Raw genomic sequence first — 21,438 nt, forward strand, 5'->3', positions numbered from 1 at the left:
CCATGATTCAATCAATTTTATACATATCTCTATCTCTACTATTATATAAAAGGTACTTTGTATGTGTGAGTTTGTTCCCTATGGATTCCTAAACAGCTGGGCTGATTTTTTTTTTTTTTTTTTTTTTTTTTTAAATTTCACACAACTGTACTTTATGTGCTGGCAATGTTCTTGGATAAGTTTTTTTTTTATCAGAATCTCTTTGATACGTATAGAAGGAAGAAACAACAGAATCAAGTAATGTCTCAGACAGATTGCTATTTGGGTTAGACTTTAAAAATCTGGAAAGATAACTTGATGTATTAAATGGCATTTGCAACAGAATTTTGTTCAAATTTCTTAGAAGTTAATTTAATTAAATGTTAGCAAGAAAGATAACAAAATATAAAAGGATTAGAAAATGTTTAAAATTTTATTAGATTTTTTTCATAAATTGAAAAATATATTTTTTTAAATATTTTTTTACGCGTATAAAAAAATTATAACATTTTTTTTAATTTCTTAAAATGTGGTATCCTAAAGAGCAATATCTAATGAAATAATTATTTATCGAATGAGTAAAACTCAAGTACACTTAGAAAACTACTATTACTAAATGAAACTAGTATTGCTATGAGAATCAATATAAACTTTTTGGTTAAAGTCCAAGATGTGTAATTCATGAATATCACTATTTCTTTTCCAACAACTCAAGTGGAAAAAGAATCAGGAATTAGAGCAGCTCAGATGAGGTCAAATTTATTTGGTCTAGTAGCAATCTAATTAGAGAATGCCTACCTTTGCAGACCATCACACATGGGCCAAAGATCAAATAACCATTCACAAATTTAATTTACCAGACTTTAAGAAGTCAATTGTATTTGTGATTTCTAAGATTATGGCCTGGGAATGAAGAGGCTGTAAAATTATTAACACGATTTCCAAATAAATAATCTAAAATTTAATAAGCAGCTACATTCAGACCAAACTCTTCAAGTATTAGAACCAATGAATTTCACAGTGATTCAAGACTGAAATATGCATAGTTGTTTTAAATATTAACCATTTATCTATTAATACTATGCAAATATCATACAGTTCATAATTGGACTTTTGGAAAGTTGTAGACTTGTTTTGCAATGTATAATTTGAACTACTGTTCTCATCTTGAGATTTATACGCACAACATTTCAGCCAATGTAACTTCCGACCTTCTTCGGGTGTATCTTGTTGAACTCTGGAATCTTTCTGCTGAACTCAGGAATTTGCATGGAATTTCAAATGGCTATAGCAAGCTCTTGGTCTGTCAGCTATAACCTGGAATAAGTCTTAAGTAATTCACATTTGTATTCTTTGCATTGCCTGCACTGAGGATTGAACCTTCAACGTTTCTTAATGGCTGGTGATAAATTAAAGCTTAAAAGGTATATTTATGAGTAAACTTTAATTAGAATTTATATCAACAAAAGTTATAGTTTCGGGTGTTTTACTATACCCATGAAAAAGTCATACAATGGAGTGGAAATAAATACTTGAACACATTTTTAAATTTCTACATTGATAAAATTGTGTGGCACCTTCTTGTGTTTCTGTGTTTTTCACTTCTATGTGACTTACACATTATCAATATTAATTCAATATTTATTGAGATAAAAAATTCCATAGCATAAAAGAAATTTGGAAGAGGTTTAAGTTGTCATATAGAAAGTCATTTAAACTGACTTTAGAGTTATTAACAAATTTTAATGTATATGATTAAACATTTTTGAGGCTATTTACATTCAATGATTTTATAAACAAAAGATTGAAACATTACCTAAACAAAATTAGAATTTTTAAAGAGTTTACTTCAATTAATAACACTGTGAAACACTCAAAAAAGTACAGGATATCTGTGGTCATTTTTACGAGAACTATGACATGGAAAATCCATTTTTAGCCTTCTTTTTCTCAAATTAGGTGCAGTTTTTTTTTTGCAAAAATTGTCACTTTCGATAATTATTGCGGAGAATCTTAGTGATATGAGTGATGAACACGGTGAGATCTTCCATCAGAATATTTAAGTGATGGAGAAATGTTTTAAAGGAAAATGGAATCCTGGCAAGTTGGCAGACTACTGTTGGAATATAAAAAGGGGGATGACACTCAACACAACACGGTTAAAAGGACAAATATTGTACAGTACAGGCCAATAAGTCTCCTGTGCATCATGAGTAAGTTGCTAGAATCTGTGTTAAATACAGAAGTAATCAACCATCTCAACAAAAATAACCTTCTTAGTGACACTCAATATGGTTTCCGTTCTGCTAGATCTACAGCAGATGTGCTTACAGTTATATCGCATAGGATTAGCGGTGGCAATCTTTCTAGGGCAATTGCTTTTGACATATCTAAAGCCTTTGATAGGGTATGGCATAAAGGTTTACTTCATAAGATCGCTAGCTATGGTATAGCTGGAAAAGTCTTCTCAATTATTAAATCATTTCTTTCTGATAGGTTCATAAGAGTAGTAGCTGAGGGGCAAAAATCAGAAGCTTACAGTATTAATGCCGGTGTCCCTCAGGGGTCCATCCTGGGCCCAACTCTTTTCCTGATCTACATTAATGATCTTCCAAATCACATCCTTAAATCATTTGTAGACATTTATGCTGACGACACTACCATTTATGGTAGCACATCTAAGACAGTAAACGACCAAGTTCTTTCCAATTCTCTCTCCTCTGATCTTGAGCATGTAGTACAATGGGGAAAGGAGTGGCTGGTTATTTTTAATGCATCTAAAACCAAGCTTCTCTCTTTACATCATCAACATTCTAATCCACATCTGGCATCAATTGAAATGAATGGCTCTCGTCTTCAGGAGGCCTCAAGTTTTGACAAGCTTTTGGGCTTGACCATTACTCCTGATCTTAAATGGAACACGTACATCAAATCTGTTGCCAAGGCCGCTGGAAAAATGGTGTGATCTTTCTATCGATCCGGTAAATATCTCACTGCTGATTCTATTCTCTATCTATATAAGAGCCAGGTACGTCCAAGGATGGAATACTGTTGCCACATCTGGGCAGGAGCTGCTAGAAAGGACTTGTCCTGCCTTGATAGAGTTCAAAATAGACTTCGTAGCCTCGTAGGAGATGTCCTTTTCTCCTCCTTGCAACCTCTATCTCACAGAAGAGATGTTGCGAGTTTGTCTGATGTATCGTTATTTTCATGGAAAGTGTTCGACTGAGCTTCAATCTATGGTCCCCCCTCACCAAACTTTCACAAGAAACAATCGTCTAGCTGTAAACACTATCAATAATTCCCCCCACTCTTTATCTGTGCCTAAACCTAAACGTAGATTCCATGAACAAAGCTTCTTTCTTAGAACTGCACACCTGTGGAATTGTCTTCCGTTTTCCTGCTTTCCGGCTGACTACAATATGGTTGTGTTCAAGTCTAACGTAAATAAGTTCTTGATGAGCCGTTCCATATAAGTTATCAAATTTACCAAATTTTCATTACTAATGATTACTATATTGTCCAATTTCTACTGTACACTCTTTAACCCTTATCCTTGAGTGGCCTCTTGGCCTTGATAATGTGGTGATGCCTATGTAAAAAAAAAAAAAAACAAAAAAAAAAACGACTAAACTGACAATATTTATTTATAACCAACTAGCAGGTTGCCTGGCATTATCGGGTTGTAAAATAATATTAAATTCATGCAGATATTTTATTTATTATTATAGAGCTAATTCTCTATTGATTATTATTTAATATATAGTAATGCTTTCAAAAGTTATAAACAAAATATGACTTGAATACTATTCGCTAGAATCCAGCCTTACTTGTTATTTATCTCTCCAGCATCATCACCGTCTGAGTTACAAACAAATAGATATGAAAAGTTAAAAAATTAAGTGACTTTGAGCTATGAATGTTTAATTTTGTAAAAAAGCAATAACAGGCGTAATCTTTTATTTGACTTACGCTGCCCAAGTTAACTGTTTTTAATTTTGACTCCTTAGCAGCAATTTCTGCCGGGTAAAAAACAAATACAAAATGTGCTACATGTTCAAATACCCTAGATATCAAATTTCAACTCTCTAAATTTAACTTAAAAGATATATTTTGGTATTTAAAAAAAAATGACATAATTAAAAAAGTGATACAAATATGAACGTAAAAATACATCATTTTTAAACATTCACTAGTAATGTAAGAATGTCAATGGAATTGACCATGACATTAAGAATTCAAAAAAGTATCCATACTGAAGTTATATTAGTGAAAACACGAATGAACACTAAATGCAATAATTGAAAGAAACTCAATGAATTCTGCCAATTATCTGAGAGAAAACATAAGAGGAATATTGTTAGAATCTAAATAAAATTGAACATGAAATCAAAATTACACTTTTCAATGAAATCCTGAAAAATATCCATAAAAGAACTAGGGAACAAACAGGTTGTCGATGTAAATTGCCTTCAAAACTTAAAAAGTGACCAAATCTAACTCAAGATTTTAAACAGTGTAGCGATTCATACAAACAGGACTACAATGTCAATGATGGCAAAACTTTTAATCGATTGTTGAGAAATGAAAATCACTGCTTTTATGCACATATCCTGATGCTGAAACATGCTCCTGGACTTGTCGAATCAATTATTGAAACGTTTGTGCTCTTTAGATTTATGTTGACATGGGAAACAATGAATCAAAGAATTGTCTTTATAAAGAGGAATACCATCTTTAACGAAAAGATGAAAGGGCCTTTTTAAAGTGTCAGGTGAAGTTTATGAATGAAAGGAGATCTTTCTTGTATGATAAATTTTGAAAGAGTGATGGGAAAAGATGGTCGAGAAAGGTGCTGCTACTCCTTCATAAACTCAGAAACATTGAACATAAATTCCATATCAGGTCTTGTGCACAATCAGTAATGAAATGCATTGGTTTTCTTGAACAAATGTTAGAATTGTTCAATTTTCTATTTTATTCTCCTACTATTTACATTGTTAATGCCTCTTCAATTCTTTTCATGCCTCCCTACCTATAACTTAATTGCAAAGTGCAATAACATTAAAACAATGTTAACAGAGACAATTACAATGGAGAGGGGAGTCTAAGCGCATAATGACTAACTGATAACCTGGGTGGGTCAAATTCAGATCCAAATTTGTTCCACAGAAACTTTTACTTAAGGATGTTGGCAACCTCCACATGGTTCCTAACGTAATGTCTTTCTAGAAAGAATTCTAACCAGAAAGATATTAGGAACAACAAATGCCAACAATAATCATGTAATTCATGCGAAATGAATGATGATCAACAACATTAACAGAGACAACGACAACAGTTTATGTGACAAAATAGAAAAGCAGACCTTGTGTTCGCTCATATAATGATTAAAAAAAATATATATACTTACCCCACAAGGCAGCACAAAGAATGTCTGAGCTAAAGCGTTTCTTGTATTTGCGGATCTCAGGTGTTTCACTGACTCCTTCCATAGTCTGTGAAGGAGTCACGTTGACATTGATCTGAGATCCTCTTCGTGATGGTGTCATGGAACCAATGGTGGAGCCTGCCCCAAACCCAAATGCAGTGAAAGATTTCTGATGTATTGGTGCCTGTTTGCCCACTGCCTGGCGGTACTAAAATAAGAGGGGTTAAAGAACAAAAAAAGAAAAAAAAAAAAGGAAAAGAAAATGAATTAAAACTAATATATAAAAAATGTACAGCATTTGAAAATAGATAATAAAAACGAGGATTCATTTTATTTGTTTTTTTTTATTTTTAAAGATTTTTTTTCTCCAACTAATTAATATTCATTAATGCTAGAATTTAACTGCAATCGAATTTTTTTTTTTTTTTTTTTTAAAATAAAATCTTTACAATATTTTTTGAAAGATTCAAAGAATAATGAAATTTCTTTATTAGTTACAAGCAAGGAACCTGGCATTGTCTGGAGTTGTGGATAAGATAAAAAAAAAAGTACAAAAATATTCATATCTCTCTCTATCCTCAGTTGTTTTTTTTAGCACACCTGTTCTTTCCGCTGTTTTTCTCTCTCTCTAATTCATGCACAAACTCTTGCAACTGCTTCAATACAGTGAAAAGAAAGACAGCTGACTGTTTGATCTAGTTTGTTGCTTTTTGAAAAACTACTGATAATATAAGTAATTTCTTTTCTGCCGCCTCTCTGTTCCTCCTCATATAAAAATTGTCTCATAGCCATACTGAATTGGGAGAAGTAAGTTTTCTAAGTGTATCACTTGTTGATTCAGAGTTTTAATTAAGAACACTAACAAAAATACAACCTTTATTTGTATAATAATAAATGTTTATATAAAGAAAAAGGTTTTATCAATACAACTGCTTTCAATTGAATATACAGATACATTACAGCACGAGTTCAACATAGCCGAGAGGGAAAAGATAACGATATACCAACGTCTTATGTATAACATGAAAAGAAATTGGAATCTTAGGAAGATCTCTATCATTCCAGTAATTATAGACGCAACTGGATTCATGAAAAAGAATTTCAAGAACTACCTGGCAAATACACCCAGTGAACCAAGTGCAAGAAAGATTCTAACAATTGCACTTAAAGGGACAGCCAGAATATTAAAAGATCTCTAGGTTGGAATATCTGAGTTAGTGAATGTTTGGCATTCGGTAGGATGCCTCATCCCTAGCTTGAACAAACTGATAAAAAAAGAATTTTTATTCATAAAAAATTCCAGTGCTTATGCACTTATTGAACCACGCTATATTTAAAATATTATTTTCAAGTTAAATTAAAGTTTTACGATATCTTTTTTTTTTTATTAAATTGTTAGGTGAAAGTACAGAATAGTGACACAACTCCCTCCTCTCTCCATGTTAAGAATGGCTTTCTAAATAATAACGTTATTATTTCAGCTCGGTTCAATATGCATAAGTACCAAAATTTCGTTTTTCTTAATATTTTAATTTCTTATTAAATTTATAAGACTTATATAATACAGAGTGTACCTGTTTAAGCATCGATACAAAAATAGCTATCTTTTGCTTGTAATACTAAGGGAGATAAGTATATATTCAAGTGAATATATAACCGACTGAACTATATTGTTTTTTTTAAATAATTACAAAAATTGTAAATTAGTAGTAAAAAAAGCATGCCACCAATTTTTGACCACATGGACTTTCAGTGTATATATATATATATATATATATATATATATATATATATATATAAAGGTAGCTGATTATAAGAATATATATTGTTTAACTCTTACAAACTCTTATAAAACTTTTAAAAGAAAACAAACTCTTATAAAACTTTTAAAAGAAATATAAAGATTTTCATTTTTTAAATTTAACCTAATGATACGACATGCTGGACTGTATATGAAACCCATTTAAAAGTTTTATTTTGCCAAGATTATGGGGACAATGTAAATCATGTCTGGAAAGTTAACGAGTTGAATGAAGCCATCTGTAAAAATATCAAATAAGGCAATTGACTGGAGTTTGAGCAAATAGACAATAACCATATCAGCATCAGATTTACTTGCTATTTTTACTAGAGCCATTATTCCCTCTCGCGCACACACACACATACACACACACTTTCTAGAGAAAATTAGTATTTTATGAGGTTTGGATAGTGAAAGGGTAGAGATGGGGTGGGAGGTGAAATGATATTTTAATGTGTTGACAGTGAAAAGGCTACTTTTAGCAAACTGCTAAAAGTTCAATACTTCAGAAGTTGTTGCTTCACACAAACATATTTGCACTTCAGCTTTTCATGCCTTCACCCCAAGAAAGATTAGATCTTTGATCATTTCTATATTTAACAGCGACTTAAAATTGGTTTTCCATTATATTATTATAACAAGGTAGGTCCATGCAAATTACACATTATTATTTCCTTTCCGTCTGTGTCAGAGTTGTCTTTTTTTCAGTCACCTGTAAAACTGAGACGTGACGATGAATATGTGGTCAATAACATGAACTGATAACATAGGTGTGTCAAGTTTGAATCCAGTCCATTTTAAAGAAAAACTTTCACTTAAGGATGTTGGCAACCTTCTTGTTTTTCCTTCTGTAAGTAGCCTATGTCTCTCTAGAAAGAATTGTAGCTAGAAAGAGATTGAGGAAATCAGTGCCTAAAATAGGATCATCTGATTCATACTGAATGAATTGAGAAATTATTTTGTAAGGTGTTATCATATTTAGTGAACATAAAAATGGTTGATATGTTATAAAAACAGACAAGCCAATCATGCAGACTTAATAAAAATTATGGGAATTTCATTGAGCACATAAAAGGGGATTAACTTATAATTAAAACTGAAATTCTTTTCTTAATTCTGTTTAATTCTGCATAAAGTTAATCTGTTTAGTGGAAGGAAAATTGTAAATGAGCCTGAATTAACTTTAATCTCATAAAAATAATTAAATCTGCAAAATTAAACAAATTCTAAAGAAATAAAAAATTATATTCTCAAAATACGTTCATTCAGTATTATGATTTTTTTTTTTTTTTTTTTAAGATAATTTGGATTATTTGGATTATTCAGACTACAGTTCTCATCTTGTGTTATTTTCACAATATTTCAGCTGATGTAACCTCCAACCTTTAAATGTATCTTCTTGAATTTGGGAATCTTGCACAGAATTTCAAATGGAACCCTTTATTTAATCCATCGAGGTAGTATGCTCTCATTCTGTTAGCCACATCCGAGTAATAGTCTTAAGTAATTTGCAATTGTATTCTGTGCATCACCTACACTGAAAGATTGAATCTTCAAACCCCAAGAGAGTGTCACTTACAACTGAATTTTTACCAAGTAATTTATTCGTTATGCTACCGGTCTTTGCAGACAGTCCTTAATATTCTCAAAATACTTCCATTCAATCTCGACATCCAGTAATCATTGATGGTTTCAAATGGAACAGCATGACAGACAGACAAAGCCTCCTATTCCACTTTACCATATCTGATTTTGTTCAATCTGTGCATTCAGCAATGAAAATGCTATTTTAAACTTAAGCATGACAGACTGACTGACAGAGCCTCTTATTCAGCTAAATGGACACACCTGAAAACCACCATGATAGGCATACACGATTAATCTATCAAATTAAATTGACAGAAAGCAGTCTACATTTAAATTTAAAAAAAAATATATATGTTCAGTTTTTATAATGTTCAAATGAACGTGGATCACTGCAAGGATTTGAAATGAGAGAGGAAGAAAAGTTTGACTACGAAAATTAAGTCTGACTGACAGATTTAATAATTTAAAAAAATTAAATTTGTATCTACCATTGCATTGATAATCAGGGATGAATCAAAGATGATTAAAATCACTTTCTAGAGATTAACAATTCAAATTGATTTCCTCAGCAGTAAATTGAATTACAGCTGCAAATTACACATTGTATGCTGTACTTGTAGTGACAGAAGTACATGTGCTCATGCCACCAAGAGTAATCAAATTTTGTTTTATCTTCGGCTTTTTTGGCAGGTGGATGGATGGTGGCGGTGGTTTTAAAGGTGGAAGATCTTTTTTTTTTTTTTTTTTTTTAAATAGAAAACCAAATCAATTTGATCTTTTCAATCAAATCAAGATTTTTTTTTTTCTTATTTTTATTTTATTCCAATGGTATTTTTTCATTTTATTTTTAAGTTTGATTTTCTTGGCAAGCAGAATGCCACATTACTTACATGCAAATATCAATAAAATTCTTTTTAAAATGTTTTTGACTTCTAATGGGGGTATGAGATGAATGGATTCGCCAATCATTTTTATAACCAACGGCTGTGCTAAACAACCATTTCTAAATTATTATAAAAATTATCGAATTTTGGATTCAATCAGTTCACCGTTAACTACGCTACGGACCGCATTTGATTCTTGGCTGCCATCTTGGTTACTGATCTGAACTACGCCGCCATCTTTGTTCAACACAATGTCTCAAAACTTAACAGTTGGGAAAAAAATATGGGATTTTATTTGGCCATTTTACCATTAAAATCATTAGATTAAATAAACCAAGCTACAAACGATTTGCTTCACGGTTAAACAAATTTAAAACAAACACGTAAAGAAAAATAAACATCAATGAGAGTTTGAACGTTAAAGGACAGCTCATTCTTGTCTTTTCATCTGCAATATATTAACCGAAGCAGGGTGGGGGTAATGGTTGGGAAGCGGGAGCCTACTGAGATTAGTCTTTGTGAACAAACCAACATTTTTTTTTTTATATCACAAAAAAAAAAAAAAAAAAAAAAAAAAAAATCGTAATTATTCAATACATTATACATATTGAAGAATACACATCTTCAAATTTAACATCCAAGTTTTTCAAAAGTGGAAATTTTAGCATATTTAAGTCTGAGCTAGAATAACACACATACACTGTCATAATTTTTTTTTCCTCTCTATTAATAAAATTGAAACTGTTTCACATGTGATAATTAATCCTCGCTTCAACATGGCTTTCATAATTACTCATTCAATTACTTTAAAATTTTTCTATCAATCAATTGAAAAAAAAAAAATGCATCAGTAAAAACTAAAACAAGTTAGCTTTTTTTTTTTTTTAATTCTATTAAAAAAATAAAAATCTTTTTCCCTCCTTCCCTGCATTTGGTAACCAATATTCTCTTCTCTTTATCAGTTTGCTTACATATAAATTAAAAAATTTGTAAAAAAGAAAAAGAAACAAATTATCTTCATGAATTTTTGAGATGAGGAGTGATAATTTGGCTTATTCTGACTACTGTTCTCATGTTATTCTCACATTTCGACTGATGTAACCTCTACCCTTCTCCAGGTAAATCATGGCTTAAAGAATGAGCACGCTATCTGTGTTAATGAAATAAAGAGTTCCATTTAAAATTCTCTGCAAATTCCTGAGTTTGACAAGATACACCTGAAGAAGGTTGAAGATTACAACAGCCAAAACATTATGTGAATGACACTTAAGTCAGAATGATCCGAATACAAAAATGAAATTAAAAAAAAAAACATTTAGAAAATGTAAGATAGGTACAGTTAATCTTCTGATAATTTAGTGTTTTATAACTTCCATCTCTTTTCAATGCTTTGCCTTATCTCAAATTTTGTAAAAACTTCGAAATTCAACTGATTGTGCAAAAATATGTAAAATCCAAGATAAAAAAATACAGTTTGATTTAATCAATCACTAATCAATTAAAACTGATTTGATTAAACTGCGAACATTAATTTTCACTTTAATATCTAAATATACAGATAATAAAATTACCTTGAAAAAAAAGGGGGGGGGGTCAGTTATTGGAAACAATACTTGATTGATAAAATAAGATCTCAAAATTAAATTGATCAATATTTTCTTATTTTGTAACTATCAAATGTGACTGTATTATTATAAGTAAAAGGACAAAATATCAATCTAAGGTATTAAGAGCACTGCTGAAAGCATACATTCTGATGCCCCTCAGCAAAATGGAGCTCAGAATGAGGGGATGAGAGGGAAGGTAGGGGCAGATAGTACCAGTTCTGGTCATAGTTGGTAGGTAGATGTGTATAGGAGAGGTTGAACACATTGGCCATCTGCCTGTTTTGTCTAGCCACTACCTGCTTAGAAGTGTATGTGGGGGAGTGGAGAGAGAGAGAGAGAGATGGTTCTGGCACTGGCAGCATATCCAAAAAGGCATGGGGCACTGTCGTCTTGTGAACTCGAGGGCATGACTATAGGAAGCTGTCATCTGTCAGTGTCCATTAATGTGCAAGCCACAATACAAAGACAAGCACTCAACATTCACATGTGGTTTTGTGTATGTGAAAGGAAAGTTATCAATACTTGCTTGTATTGGAACAAAACCAATTTGGTAACAATCGTATAGATGTTAAGTTAAGGCACTGAAAGAGTCGGGCGGGTTGGAGGTTGGCAAATAAATTTGAAAGCTGCTATCAATGGTTTAAGTGCAGGAAAATTACTTAAAGTGCACGGAAAACGTTGTAATTCACCAGCAACTTTGACTAGTCTTTGAATGCATTATCACAATCACATCAATGTGTGTGAGCGTGATGGCAGGATGGGTGAGACCCTTTAACTAAAGTCATCAGTCATCAAATGCCAACGTTGGGAAAACGTTTCGTGGATGAACAGACGAGATGAAAAGAGAAAATGAAATCGTGTTAAAGTTGAAGCGAATTGTAGAAGAATGATGTTCTATTTCAAACAATTGTAAACATTTTACTGTTTCAAATGACTTTTCAGGAGACTTATTTGGTTTTGTCACATTGAAAGCGTGGATGAAAATGCTAGAGTTAGTAGAGGTAAAACAGTTGAGGTAGTTGGGAAGAGAAACACAAACAAAATGTGAGAAGAACAGATAAAGATGAATTTAAGAGAGCGGGATAAATAAAAACCTGGCCAGAGATAGGTAGTTTGGAAATCAATTTCTGAAAACCGTCCAACATATGCCAGTATGTAAAACAAGTGTTAAAACTAAATATGATGACGAAACAAAGCAACACATTTAATATTCCTAGATGGAATCAGTGATTGCGAAATAAAGCATTTAGAATTGTCTTCTCTCGTTTTTTCGATACAATAGCACACTGTAATAATTCTACAAAAAGTGAATGCAAAGTATTATCAGCAAAAGAAATCATTCTTTTCAGGGTTGCAGCAACGTTTAAATGAATCCAAGTACAATGTTTCTGAGTTTTTGAGATGAGGATTCATGATTTGTATTTTTTGGATTACTGTTCTCATCACAATGTTTCGGTTGATGTAACCTCTGACCTTCTTCAAGTGTCTCTTATCAAACTCTAGAATCTTTCTGTCAAAAGATTTCCAAGTTCGACAAAAGACACCTGAAAATGATCAGAGGTTACATTAACCAAATTGATATATGAATATATATATATATATATGTATATATATATATATATATATCAAGATAAGAAAAGTAGCACAAATAATCCAAACACAAATGAAGTGCAAAATTAAAATAAGTTTTCATATTTACACACTTTTTTTTAAAAAGCCTTTGCAAATACACCCAGAGGTTTTATAAGATTTTCTGCTGGTTTAGCAGACCAAGAGCAGATTCAAGGCATTCCTCCAAATATGGGGTAATTGAGAGGCACTCTAAGAGCAGTTAATTTGAACTGATGACAATCTCTAGTGCAATAGGATACTGATAATCCCAGGTGGCTGAGAACAAACGTGTTGCAAGAAGTCACATCCCATAATAACGACTTCCTATTTGTGAAGGAAAACACTGTCAGAACGTTTTCCGACCCTTTGTTCAGGCCAACTGGTTTACAGATTGACGGGAAGCCATTGACAACGTCTAGATCTAATCAAATAACCTTGTTAATTATATTATTTGAGAAGAAAAACTATTCAACACAGCTTTAAGGCATTTATTTAATTAAGCTTTAATATATTCATGTTGTATGCCATTTCATGATTTTGTAGAAGTGGATTTTATCTTGCCTTCTTAGATGCAAGACTTTGTTAGTAGGTAATGCTTCAGTTTGTTGGTCTGTCATGCACAAGTATCAAATAGCATATTCATTGATCTGTCATACATAAGTTTGAAAGAGCATTTTTGGTACTGGTACAGTTTTGAACCAGGCAAAACCGATTGTTGTCAATGCAGAAATATGTAAATAACTGGAAAACCAAATCAAAACAAACCGCTATTAAAATCAAAATGAGACATTTCAATTTTTTTTTTGTTTTTACCATCCTACAATATTGATAATCTACAATATTGAATTTTTTTTGCAGAAGAATCATGCTTTACACTCGAGAAGTGGAAATCCTCATTTCCTCCTGTAAAGTGCTCCACACAGAGGAGAGGAGAGAATAAATATATATATATATATATACACATACATACATACATAGGCCCTTAACGTCGAGGACGACGATTGGCAAGGCGCTTCAGTCTTCTACAGTTCAGGAAGTCTGTGTATTGCTGGCAGGATCTTTTGGCACCAGATCTTATAGCAGCTTGCCACTTTACTCGGTTGCCGGCAGAGGTTTCCCAAGTGTTGTGAGGGATGCCGAAGACCTGGAGGTCACGTTTCAGGACATCCTTGTAGCGGAGGCGTGGCCTGCCAGCACAGCGAGGGGCATCAGCTATCTCTCCAAAGAGAAGTGCTTTTGGTAGCCGGCTGTCGTCCATGCGGCAGGTGTGGCCAGCCCAACGTAAGCGACGGATGCGCAGCACTGTGTACATGTCAGTACTCTTGGTCGTGGAGAGGATAGCTGTGTTTGGTACATGATCCTTCCATGTGAATCCAAGAATTGTGCGCAGGCATCGGAAGTGGAAGGCGTTCAGACGGTGTTCGTGTCGGCGGTAGGTGCACCAAGTCTCACTGCCATACAGGAGAGTGCTGAGGATGCAGGCCTCGTAAACCTTGATCTTTAGGTGTAGCGAGAGGGACTTGTTCTTCCAGACTCTCTCACTAAGCCTGCCGAAAGTTGTTGATGCCTTTCCAATGCGGGAGTCCAGTTCACAATCAAGACTGTTGGTGTTATCAACTGTAGAACCCAAGTAAGTGAACTTGGTGACGTTTGACAGTACATGATTGTTTACGGTTATTATGGGTGAAAGCCCAGCAGGCTGGGCAAAGACCACCGTCTTGCCTAGGCTGATTTTGAGACCAAACTCCTCGCAGGCAGAAGCAAAGGAGGAGCACATTGCCTGAAGCTCAACCTCCGAGTTGGCGATGAAGGCAGCATCATCAGCGTACAGGAGTTCACGGATCTGTACGCGGTTAACCATAGTTTTTGAGCGTAGCCTGGCCAGGTTGAATAGGCCTCCAGTACTGCGAGTGTGAAGGAGCACTCCAGTTGGGTTTGGGAAGGCTCGGCGCAGAACAGCTGAGAAATATATTCCGAACAGAGTAGGAGCTAACACGCAGCCTTGCTTGACACCACAAGAGATGTGGTGTGTTGCACACAGGGCCTTTGAGCGTGTAGTGTTGTAGCTTAGTGAATGTGTAGAGTGCTTAGCTGCTTGGCTTTCAGGTGCTTTGCTCCTCTTGCTTCCAGCTGTAACCGCCACCTATACTCGCAAGAGTGAAGGGGAGGCAGTTTAGTAAGCCCTGCCCACTGGTGGTTAGAGCGTCTCACTGGTCAAGACTCGCATGCCACCTCCTCGTGGTACATCACGGTTTAACTGGGTACCTTGCGGCCCCAGGCTAAGTGTATGTGGGATCTCGGAGTAGTCTGGAGCCCCAGAGGTGTTGAGTGCATGGCCCTCCGGCGTGAGGACACGCCCTGGCTTACACCAATCCAGACCCCAGCTATGTGGTCAAATAGCAAAATGTCATCTCGGCAGCAGGAGTTGGCAGTCATGGTATGAGCGCAGCTGATATATTTTTCAACCACCGGTCTCCCATGGCGGATCACTGAGCGGATGAATCAAGAACGATCAACGGTCAGGGATCAACACCCAGTTAGCGGGTACTGCGGGGCAACCTACCACTGCTCCAGCTGTCGCACTCCTGTGCTCCGCTGGGGTCCGCAATGTTGGGTCCAGAGGTGGATGTTCTGTTCTGGGCATGCACTCATCCACTACTTCCCTGCCCCGGCGCTTGACGTTTCAGGCAACTACTATGGATATGTCAAGAATAAATTCTCAGCGACTGGCAATTCGGGAGCCCCCTGCAGTCGGGGGTGCTGTCGTTGCTCGGCAGGGCCCGCGTTCTAGGCAGGCGCGCCCCGGTCGACATCCTGCTACTGCCTCCCCACTACACCTGGCCTGCTGGAATGTCCGCTCCCTTGGGGTGACTTCCTCTCTTGACAGTTTTCATCCTCGGAAGTCTGCTGTTATCGACCTGGAATTACTCCGGTTGGGGGTGGATGTCTCAGCACTAGGCGAGACATGGCTCACTGGAAATGGCTCCATACGTGAAGCTAACTTCACATTTTACTGGACTGGCTACCCTGACTTGGAGAGACCAAAACATGGAGTGGGTTTTGCCATCTGCAACAAGCTGCTCAGCTTTGTCGAAACTCCCGTCGCCATCTCTCCCAGATTAATGTCACTACAGCTACACACCACCTCTGGTCCAGTGTCCCTATTGTCTGCCTACGCCCCAACCCTCACCTCGCCGGATGACCAGAAAGATGCTTTCTATCTCCAGCTGAGTGAGACCCTCTCCAAAATCGACCGCGGTCACCGCATAATCATCCTGGGTGATCTCAACGCTCGAGTAGGCAGTAACACCAATGCCTGGCCTGATGTCCTGGGTCCTCACGGAGTGGGCTCTATGAATGAAAATGGACAGCGTCTTCTGGAACTCTGTGCTACACACAGGCTGTGCATCCCATCAACCTTCTTTAAGGGCTCACCGTGGTCGAAGATGACATGGCAACACCCACGCTCTAAGCGCTGGCACCAGCTGGACCATGTGATCACTCAAAAGAAGCACCTCCAGGATATCATCCACTGCAGGACAATGCACTCTGCGGACTGTGACACAGACCACTCACTTGTGCGCTGTAAGCTTAAACTAAAGCCAAAGAAAATCCACCTGTCTTGCTCAAAACCACTTTCAACGCTCAATGTTCTTGCTACTAAGTCCAAGGAGAAATGCCAACATTTTCAAGCTTCAATACAATCCACCTTTGGCCAGTCTGCACCCCCTCAGGATGCTGCCTCTGCCTGGCTGCGGATTCGTGACACTGTTGGAGTTTGCGCACTCTACCAAATATATATATATATATATAATAAATATATATATATATATATATATATATATATAATAAATATATATATATATATATATATATATATATATATAATAAATGGGGGAATTAAAGAGGCTTCAAAATACCATGGTATGAACAGTTTCTACTGACCCAACACCCCTAATTGATGTATACCCTTATCAAATAAATGAATAAATCTATATATATATCACAATATAGTTTTTAGACCTTCATTTTTTTTCTTTATTGACTCTCTCTCTCTCTATATATATATATATTTATTTATTTATTGAATCGAATCTAGTAGATTATCAAAATTGTAGAAAAGTAAACAAATGATTAAAAAATTCATTTAAATATTTCTTCCTTTAATAGCAGCAGGTTTATTTAGTCAGAGCATCAGAATGTCACTATCAATAGTGGTTGATGTCCAGAGGTTAAATCTCAGTTTAATACTTTTATACACTTAGTCACACTGATCTGACTTGAAAATAGGACAATCATAATATATATATATATATATATATATATATATATATATATATATATATAGGATTAATACTAAAATAATTACCTTAAGATGCACATGCCATATTTTTGACATACTTGTGGGGAAAATAATTTGTCTACTTTCCAAGTAGCAGCAACCGAGTCACAGGATCATAGAATTTTAAGATTTTGGAGCTATAAAAATTTAATATGATTTAAAGTCGTTTACGTAAATTCTCCTAACTAACCCCTTCCCCTCTCATATGCACCAATATATAAAACGTCTACCAAGTCACCATTTTCATTAGAATGATTCGCATTTTCATGCATAGATTACAGTCTTAATTTGTGGAAGGGGGGGGGAGTACAAATGGGTCTAATTAGGCCTGATAGACTGAAGTATCGTTATTTTCATGGAAAGTGTTCGACTGAGCTTCAATCTATGGTCCCCTCTCGCCAAATTTTCACAAGAAACACTCGTCTAGCTGTAAACACTATCAATAATTTCCCCCACTCTTTATCTGTGCCTAAACCTAATCGTAGATTCCATGAACAAAGCTTCTTTCTTAGAACTGCACGCCTGTGGAATTGTCTTCTGCTTTCCGGCTTACTACAATATGGTTGTGTTCAAGTCTAAAGTAAATAAGTTCTTGATGAGCCGTTCCATATAAGTTATCAAATTTACCAAATTTTCATTACTAATGATTAATATATTGTCCAATTTCTACTGTACACTCTTTAACCCTTATCCTTGAGTGGCCTCTGGGCCTTGATAATGTGGTGATGTCTATGTAAAAAAAAGAAAAAAAAATGTCTGCTGTTATAAGCCAAACAACTTAGAAACTAGTTTGAAAAGTGTAAATGATTTTACCTCTTCAGATGTACTTTTGTCTTGAGGTCTTTGTGGCATCGGCGGTGATCTTGACTGTGGGGGTGTATGTGGTGGTAACAGGTCAGGCAGTACGCCACTATTGCTATGACGTGGTGATTGCATAGCTGGAAATAAAAGAAAAAAAAAAAACATTAGTAAATGACGGACAAAGTGAATACGGCTGCTCATCAAAGATAATATACAGAAAAAAAAAAAAACATTTATAAAACGAGATTAATGGCATATATTTTTAAATATTATTTTGCTAATTCTCTTTGTGTAGAACCCATAAATTGTTCAAAGACTTTTTAGAATTAAACAAAAGGACTGAATTTCTGAAAAGAATTTTGATGATATAAAAGGACTCCAAGACAAAAAGGAAAATCAACAACGAAAACATTTGAAAAGTGAGATGATGCCAAAGGAAAAAGCTACGCTATACCGAGGAGAGAAATTTGGTAACCTGTATAGAGAAACTGAATGAGGCCTTCATTGAAGGTTTCCAATAGATGGTGTTTAATGAGACGACATAAGTTAGTCATTTTGATCGCTCAGCCTTTTCAAGCATTTTATTGATAAGAAACTCCCCCCACTTCTTTTTTAAGATATGTCTACATGTTTTCACTATAATTTTCTTCAGCTATCAGTTGATTGGTCTGTCATGCTTTATATAAGAAATAGAATGCCACCTATTTTTTTTTTTTAAATACTGTTATAAGTGAATATTTTAATTTTTTTTTAGAAAGTCAAAACGATATATTTTTTCTTTAGATAGATATTTAAAGATATTAAACAAACTTTCATCCCAAATTAGTCCTTTCCAAGCGATTTTTTTTCTTAGAGATTTTTAAATCTCTCTTTGCAGTAATCTGTCGGGATGTTAGCTGGATGAGTTTAGAGTCAAGTGCAAGCACATGGCCCACATGACAATGTTTATAAGAAATAGGATGGCATTTTTTTTTTTTTAAATATCGTTAAGTGAATATCTATATATCTATAAAAGTGAAAGTGTGTGTGTGTACATTTCCTTACGCAATAACTGTCAATTTTCAGTCTACAGACTCGAAATTTGATATACTGAGATTTGGGAAAATCTTTGCAATCAGTTTTCGGCCAGAAATTTGGCTGTTAAGGGATCAAAGGTCAACGATTTGAACTTTGAGAACTCTACCAAACTCCTCCGCCAATTCTGGGTCTAAACATTTGAAATTTTAGATATAGGTTCCTTGGACATGGATCTAACTAACTTGATTTGAGCCCAAAACAATAAATGTTAAGGGGTCAAAGTTACAAAAAAATTGACCTCTGCGGCCTCTACCAAATTACTCAGACACTTTCTGGTCTAAACATTTGAAATTTGACATAAAGAGTATTCAGAGATAGGGCAAGCTTTTTAGTCGGTTTGGGTCGAAAATTTGAGCTACAAATATATAAATCTATGTATGTATGTTTACATGTCTGCCTAAAACTTTTGACAGAGGCGATGGATTTTCACAAGATCAGTATCGTTTTGAAGCTCGCCCCTTCAGACAATAAATATCAAAAAATTGGCTAAAAACACTCTCAACTGGGCACTTTTCTACAGGGAGGGGGTCACTTTTCTTGCTGATATTTTCAAAAGTCATCCCCTCTTTTTGATTGTCTAGCCGTAATTTAAACCTACGTCACTTCCGGTAACAGCAAAGACATAACGTTTTTTTTCACATTCTTTTCCTCCTTCGTAGTACGGGTTGGAGCCTGCACTCCTACTACCACTTTTTTTCTTTTTGCTCAACATACACCTCCAAACACCCAGGAAACGCCGGGCTGAACTGCTTATATTTATATATATATATATATATATATATATATATATATATATAAGGTAGATTTGTCAGACAAGTTTTTATTTTTTATTTTTAATAAATTTAAATATTAAAAAAACATGATCATGTTTCATGAAAACTAATGTGTTGATTGTAACAAGAGCCATAAATATTTATTAAAATTTGTGTGTAAATGCTTCCAAAAGTTTTGAAATTATTTTTTTTTAAGTCTGAGTTTTATTGGTCTGTCAAGCTTAAATGTGAAATACCATTTTCGTTGATCTGTCAAGCTTAAATTTAAAATAGCATTTCTAATGCAACAATGCACAGACTGAATGTTCTATAACTAAGTTTTAAATAAAATTGGATCAGGACTTTCAAGTTGTGCAGAAAACCTCAAAGTCCGGCTCATATTTTTGTCATTTCTGATTTTTTTTTTATGTAATCTCTTAAAGTCTATGCATACAATCCTAACTTGAATCGGCCTTTATAATAACGGGTTTATATAAAAACTTGGGTTCTTTAACGATGAATTCAGTAATTTGGGTAAAAAAATAAGTTTATGCTTCAAGTTTTTTATATCTTCAAACATTTAATCATGGTCTTTGCTTTGGTTGTTTCATAGAGGAAAATTGTCCTTGTTTTTCACTTTACAGAACATGATTGAGTTTTGCAAAATGAAAGCGCAGAAAAACAATGACATAAATGTTAGTGCATTCTAGGTCAGTAAGCTAGTATCTTAACAGCCTAATCTGGTAACACCAAAGTTTATATCTAAGAATAAATAAAGGTCATATAAAGCATAAATTTGATATATTTTTCCCAACACTGGTGGCCCTTTAATTGTTTCTACAGCTCATCTTAAAAATATTCATTCTTGATGAAGAATCTGTCCATGGTATATTTTTTTTTCTTAAATCTTGTCCTCAAATTTTTTTTTTTTTTTTTTTTAAATGATCACTTTTATCTTCTACTTTGCTATTACCATTAGAAAAACGAAAACATTTTTCTTTTGGCTTTATTTTGCCTTTAAGGTTAAAAAAAAAATCTTAAAAAAGAAAAATTATCATTATTTTCTTTTTAATTCCACTTGGTTTCTTGAAAGAAATACAAATTTTCTTGTTTTTATTTAATAAAAAATAAAACGATAAACCTAAGTTTTAGAAAATTGCTTCTGAAATGCTCACTTTGATGTTTAATTTTCATCAAGAGGCAAATTAAAGGGAATAAGTGAAGGAAATTAAATTGATTTTCACATTAACATTTCTTTCTTTTTAGAGATTCTTTATTTTGAAGAAAAACAAAATCATGAATAGAATTAAACAAATGAACATGCACACAAACCACTTCATATATTTGTACTAGTATTGAGACTATTAATCGGGAATCAGAAAATCAGAATTTTATGTGATATCAGAATCAGAAATTTTTAGCCTAATTACCAATTCTAAAAACATTTCTTTACATAATTTTTTTCTTTTTTTGTTTAAAATTTGTCCATTGCTTGTACCAATGGTAAAATGATAAATATTGTTTGTAAACTACCAGTTAAACTAAAATCTATATATATCATAATAA

The 21,438-nt window shown here is 34.2% G+C and overlaps 1 protein-coding gene across 34 annotated transcripts in view; it reads right to left on the reverse strand.

Moving 5' to 3' along the window:
- LOC145297554 (serine/threonine-protein kinase mig-15-like) overlaps positions 1-21,438 on the reverse strand; it is a 1,203,941-nt gene that overhangs the window by 295,330 nt on the left and 887,173 nt on the right. For 21 of the 34 annotated variants that reach the window (XM_080143552.1, XM_080143544.1, XM_080143543.1 and 18 more), the window contains 2 exons: positions 18,056-18,180; positions 5,393-5,618 (listed from right to left, as the gene is read on the reverse strand). In XM_080143552.1, coding sequence (XP_079999678.1) covers positions 5,393-5,618; positions 18,056-18,180 — 351 coding nt within the window. The remainder of the gene's footprint in view (positions 1-5,392; positions 5,619-18,055; positions 18,181-21,438) is intronic. The other 13 variants (XM_080143554.1, XM_080143531.1, XM_080143548.1 and 10 more) reach the window with 1 other exon arrangement.

The sequence above is a fragment of the Euprymna scolopes genome, chromosome 18 (genome assembly GCF_053919585.1).
Source record: "Euprymna scolopes isolate OS-2025 chromosome 18, ASM5391958v1, whole genome shotgun sequence".
NCBI classification, from domain to species: Eukaryota; Metazoa; Mollusca; class Cephalopoda; order Sepiida; family Sepiolidae; genus Euprymna; species Euprymna scolopes.